Source organism: Rhipicephalus sanguineus, chromosome 6 (assembly GCF_013339695.2).
Source record: "Rhipicephalus sanguineus isolate Rsan-2018 chromosome 6, BIME_Rsan_1.4, whole genome shotgun sequence".
Classification (NCBI taxonomy): Eukaryota; Metazoa; Arthropoda; class Arachnida; order Ixodida; family Ixodidae; genus Rhipicephalus; species Rhipicephalus sanguineus.
In genome coordinates, this window is record NC_051181.1 from 36,669,671 (window position 1) to 36,675,670 (window position 6,000).

At 46.3% G+C, this 6,000-nt stretch overlaps 1 protein-coding gene across 1 annotated transcript in view; it reads right to left on the reverse strand.

Annotated features, from left to right (window-relative positions):
• Positions 1 to 6,000, reverse strand: part of LOC119397198 (uncharacterized) — a 55,950-nt gene that overhangs the window by 39,516 nt on the left and 10,434 nt on the right. The window contains exon 2 of the mRNA XM_049416488.1: positions 3,173 to 3,315. Within this exon, the coding sequence (XP_049272445.1) occupies positions 3,173 to 3,315 (143 nt within the window). The remainder of the gene's footprint in view (positions 1 to 3,172; positions 3,316 to 6,000) is intronic.

A 6,000-nucleotide genomic window follows, 5' to 3' on the forward strand; every position in this document is an offset into this window, starting at 1 on the left:
AGCCCGAGCCCCCGAGACGCGAGCGGTGTTGTGGCGGCGTTCTTTGCGCTTCATCTCTGCAAGTTATGCCGAATGCGCCCTCGCCGATCACTTGGCTTTCAACCTATTACTGAGCACGAAAGCTGCAACATTTGTACGGACGCGAGACTAGCGGTGTGCCGCATGAACATCTACTTAGACGCGGGAGGATAAATGAGCCTAATGAGCGCTGGAACGCAGTAGAAAATTAGTTTCGTTGTAAAGGGTGGCGTCTGCACGATGCGCAAAGCGCGAGAACACGAACGCGTGCGAAACGGAGGTAGATTAGTCTCGAATCTCGCTGCGATTCGCAGTAAAAATTAAAAAAAGAAAACGCACACATTCCGTTTGTGTGTTTTATTATTGCTCTCAAGTTTTATTCATCCATTCAAGCAACAAATTACAAAAACTACGCGTCGTGTCAAATAATTATCGCAGTGTCACGTGCTACTGTTGGCGACGTCAGAGCACACTCGTATACGCAGAGGAGCGACGTCACAGCACTACCATCTACGTAGGGCCATTCTCTCATGCACGTCATCCCCTCATTCTCTGGGCGCGTGGACGCGAGAAGAAGGGCAAGCAGCGTTCAGCTTGAAATTTGACCCATTTACGCGGCGCGTAGCGTTGCAAATTTTGGCAGACGTAATGGTGAAAGCCTAGTGCATGGATTGCGCTCGTCAGCTCAAAATTGTCAAACCTGGTGAGGGGCCCTTTAAGAATTACTTTTAAATAAAGACAGTTTGCCCTTGACGATGTACGTTCGAGAAACGAAGATAGTTATAGTACATTTTTCTGTATCACCTAGTAATTTGGCGGATAATAAGGCCTATGGCCAGCATATCCATTGAGGTTGACATAATGGACGTGCAATGTAGGCATTTCTTCAATGTGTGTGCCTTTGGAAGAAAACAAAAGAGAAGCACAGAGCAGATAAACAGAAGCGAAAGGAGTGATAAAAATTGAGAGAGAGAGAAAGAACCAGACAGGAACTGAGAGAGGACCTTGCTAATTAAGGCTGTGCAAATCAGTACCTTACAATTAACAACATGTTAATTAAGACCTTCCTAATAATTTAGGTCCGCCACAAGCCCCGTTGTTAGTCTAGCCTTGCGCCACTACTGCAAGCTGCCCACATTTTTTTTTGTCCAAATATTAGTAATGCCATCGTAAAGCGCAGATATCGCAGTTGCGACCCCAATTCCACTGTCAGTATAGGCAGTGTTCCACAAGTGTAAAAACATTATATGCGAGATTTCGCCTTTGACACCAGCAGGCAGACTTGCGAGCTTGGCAAGCTTTTGCAAGACAGCTGCCACGGCTGCTCTCCCAACCACGAACCCAAACTTTGTTTCACGCTTGCTGCCCTTGGTTCAGCTCTTGAGTGCGATCTCTTTTGCGGTGACCAATCTCATGTCGTCCAAGGCAAGCTTCTCCCAATGGCATGCCAAGTTGCAAACCCGCATGCTAGGCCTAACAAGTGCTAGCCATGCCTCTTTGGCAGTGGCCGCAGGCCACCAAATTTGTGGTTACATACAGAGTCAACAAAACACCTTGCAGTTACATTCTTATAGGGGGTTACATGCATCGTCAAGAAAAACAGGGGTGTGCCCGGCAGGTGCAACACTCGAGTGATGGTTCACCATTGGCACAGTTTTTGACACCGCGCACACACGTGTGAAATCGAAAGAGTGCCAAATTTTGATTGTTCAGCATAACACCTGTGCAGTGTGGTTCCGCAGGCAAGTCCGCATAAACAAGGTGGTCTGAAAGGCTAGTTGGCAACATTCTGCTACAGAACTTTTTTTTTCCTTTGTACAGTTTGTAGGCACCCCAGGTTCGTGGACCTTTCAACATTTGCAAATTTAAAGGAACGCAAATTTACACCCAGTCAGATGACTCAATTCTCGGAATTGCGCAGCTGCCTATTTGTCATATTTTGTCCATATGCAGCCTTCGAAGAATGTTTTTTTTTTTTTTGTAGTGCGGTACCACTTATAGCACGGATATTCATGAATCAGGCAGCTCACATTAGAAGTGGTCTATGTTTAATGAAAAACCAACAGAAAATGTGGCCAAGGAAAGTACAGGGGACGTTATTTGTAGACTTTTAACTGCATTTTAGTAATTACGAAGTAAGTGTGAAGAAATTAAAGTGGACGAAACGACAACTTGCCGCCGACAGGGACCAAAGCTGCAACCTTTGAACAACGCGTCCAATGCTCTACCGATTGAGCTACGGCGGTCGTCCTTCTATCCACTTTATCGGGTATATATGTGCATTTAATGCTGGGAGTGTTAGTCAGCACCGCTCGTAACCATGATGGCGAGTGTGCAGCATTCTTTTTTGCCTGCTGGTGTCACGTAGCACCTCATTTTTTTTTTATATGAATATTCATGCGAGGGATTATTGGCCAGCTGACAGCTCGTAAAAAAATCAAGTGCTACGTGACACCAGCAGGCAATAAACAGTGTTCCACACTCGCCGTGGAGTGGCTAGAGAGAAGGCTGGAGTGGCTAGGCATGGCCAGGGTGTGACCTTTGAGAACGCACTAGTACAATCTTGGAAGCCACACCTAGCTGAACAGTGTGGCATCCAACACGGCAAACAAAACAGAGAACTTGTGCTTGAGAGTAGTTACATTGTTAAACAAAGCAATTAGTGATGGCTTGAAAGACTAGTACATCCACTACTCATTGCGCAGTGCCACGACTGCTAGTGCAGCTAAGCGTGGCCTCCAAGACATTACTAGTAGAGAGGCCACTCAATAGTGAGCCACTGCTTGTGTTTGGCATTGGTGGTGGGTGCACATCCATTTTTAGCCCCCTACTTTTGTTGCGGCAAAGCATAGCCTCTGAGAACGCACCAGTGCGATGTCAAAGCTGGTGTGGCAAGGCCTGGATCAGTGGCGCACCGTGCCGAGTACTGCATACTGCTTGACCAGTCGTAAAAAAGTCCTTTTGTTTGTTTCTCAGCGTGCAAGCCGCTCTTCTTGACCGCATTGCCAATATTACAGAAATATGGATGAGCCAAATGGAAATCGGTACTAAAGGCAGTTATTCCTAATGCTGTCCTGTTGACTGTAAAGAGAGCATCCACATGAACTAAATCACCTAAACAAAAATTATTAGATTGGCTCAACATATGGCTCACGTGGAGAGCTGCTCTGTCTCTTCCTCCAGCAGGGAGGCGGCTGTCAACTCGGCCACCTCACCGAGCACATACTCCTCTCCAATGGCCTCCAGTTCCTGCTGCACCATGTCCTCGACCAGCACGTGTAGCGCCTCCTCCACCACCTGCCCGCAAAGGACGCAGCTTTCTTAGCCTGACGCACAAAAGACTGACAAGGTCACTAGTCTTTGTCAATGAAGGAAAGAGGCACAGTGCTTTTATTGAAAGTTAGACCAATCCAGGAGAATGCAACTGCTTCTCATTTAAAGCATTGCACCAAATATACAGGTCAGTGCCACGGCTTGTGAATATAACCAGTAGCACATATCTAAAAGCTGTCGTTTGACAATCAATAGTTATACCAGTAGCTTCTGGCCAGCCAGTTTGTCTTAGTGCCTTGGAACACGCTCTCATTAAGGTAAAATGAAAAGCTATACAGTAGAACCCCGCTGTTACGTTCCTCACTGCTGCGTTTTCCCGGCTGTTACGTCGTTTTCCGCCGGTCCCGGCATAACTCCCATAGGATACAATGTATTGGGAACCCCGCTGTTACGTCGTAACTGTCGGACCGTTCCCGTATGATACGTCGCGAAGTGCGGTCGGAGCCGACCGAGTGACTACCAAAGAGAGCCGCCATGGTGCATTTTCACGCAGCTTGGCCTCGTTTGACCGTAATATTAGCCGCATGAGAGGCGCAAGCAACAGAATCTTTCAATTGATGCAAACAAAAGCATGGCCTTCGAGATTCAAATTGCAAAGATGGCGTCTATGACGTAACTGCTCGCGAAAGGAAGGCCTCCGAGATTGGCATTTACTATTGACAAAAGCATAGCCTTTGAGATTTGTATTGCACAAACATGGCGTGTATGACGTAATTGCTTGCGAAAGCAAGGCCTTCGAGATTGGCATTCACTTCTGCCATCGCGTTGGCGTAGACTCATCATCATCGTTATTTGTCGGAGAGCGGGAGGAGTTCGAGCTGGTTGGAGCTCGCACGGTCGTGCGTGCGGTTCGCGGTCGGACTCGCCGCGCCGGTCGTGATTGCGTGTGCTTAGTTCTTTCATGCCTACAGCTGTTGGTGTTAAAAAAATCACATACGTTGATTACATTTCTGTGGATGAGGCCGTCCTAAGCTCCGCGTTCTATCCCATCGACTAGATCGCGGCTGAGCGCGCCAATTTTCGTGCTGCTCGTAAGAATTGAAATAAAATTCTGTACCACTAAATATTTTGCCGTTTTTCCTGTTTTTCGGCTCTTACGTTTCCCATCTCTTACGTTTATTTCCTACGGTCCCTTCAAAAACGTATCAGCGGGGTTCTACTGTAATTGGGAGGTACATACAATAGACACTGAAGTCAATAATGCACTCTATTATAGGCAATGGCGCACTTCATTGCCAAAAGTGTTTGATGTTCCGAGCCCCCTCTTGTTACTAAACAAGCGGCAGCAGTGCTTGTCAAAGCACTCACACGATCCAATCGTGCTTGTACAGACTTCAACACTACCACCTCAAACCTGCCTTTTATAGCCAACACAGGTGTCCAGGTATTTGGCAGCACAGGCTGTAGTAATGGATGGAAACTTGCACTGCAAAGGGCATGTTATGAAGTATCTAAAAAGCATATGTTTTATGCTTATTAAAGCCAGAGGTGACTTTCAATCCCTAGGCATGTTACCCACACAGAGGGGATCAGAGAGCGCTAAACTTGCAACTGTTCATTTCATAACCTTCGATCTGGTTTATTTATGCATATTGCAGGCACCAAGAAACATAACTCATCCCACACATTCTGTTAGACCAACACATGTCATCTCTTCACTGGACTAAGCTATAGACTGCACACATTTCCCAATTCCGCTATTCCTTCAGCCTTTCTTAATTCCAATGTCAGGTGATTTCGGCAACAGTTGATGACAATGTATTTGCTCAGGTTTGGATACAGCTGCACCCCTTGCAGCAAGAAGCCAAAAAACCTTCAGTTGATATTTTTTTTACATTGCAGCTGGGCTCACATAATCTGCCATTCAGACACTTTCTTGTTTGACTAACATAATACATTCCACGTGACAATGAAAACTTTTACAGAATACAACACACCCAATCTGCTAATCTGACATGATGTTTCTTTTCCAAAGACCAACCAAACCACGTTTTTTGGTGATGTGGGCGTGCAAAGCTACTAAACTTTGTTGTGTGCGTCTGAAGTACATTAGTTATGTTCGAGTAGAAAATAAAAAAATAAATTAGCACCCCAGCTCGTGCCACAAGTATAACAGGCTCAAGTACAGTCAAAACCCGCAATAACGAAATCAGCATGGCACGCTTAGGCTGTCGCCTATTACCGTATACACTCGTGTAAGGGCCACACTTTTCTTTCTGCGATTTTGATGGTGTGCAGCCCTTAAATGGAAGTGTGAAATTTTTGCTCAATTTTCGATCCACGTATTTCGATCCACGTAAAACCTATTTAATCATGCCATACATACATAACAATGGGATATTTGCCGTTCTCGATGGGATATCTGGCGTAAAGGCAGTCGTCAAAATGAATGGCGGCACAAAGGATCAATGGCGCGGTGAGAAAAGCGACAAGATTTTCCAGATAGTGCCGCATGCCCAAAGCTCACAGAGAGTGCCGCGTGACGAAGCCACAGGACAGCTATTGCCATCTGGTGGCTCCTGTGAAATGCACCGTAGGCGAGACGCGACGACGCTGCCGTTTGCTGGCGAGATTTCTTTTTTTTTTTTTTTCCAAAATTTGGACTGCAAGTTGGGGGGAGCGGCCTTATACGAGTGCGGCCCTTAGTCG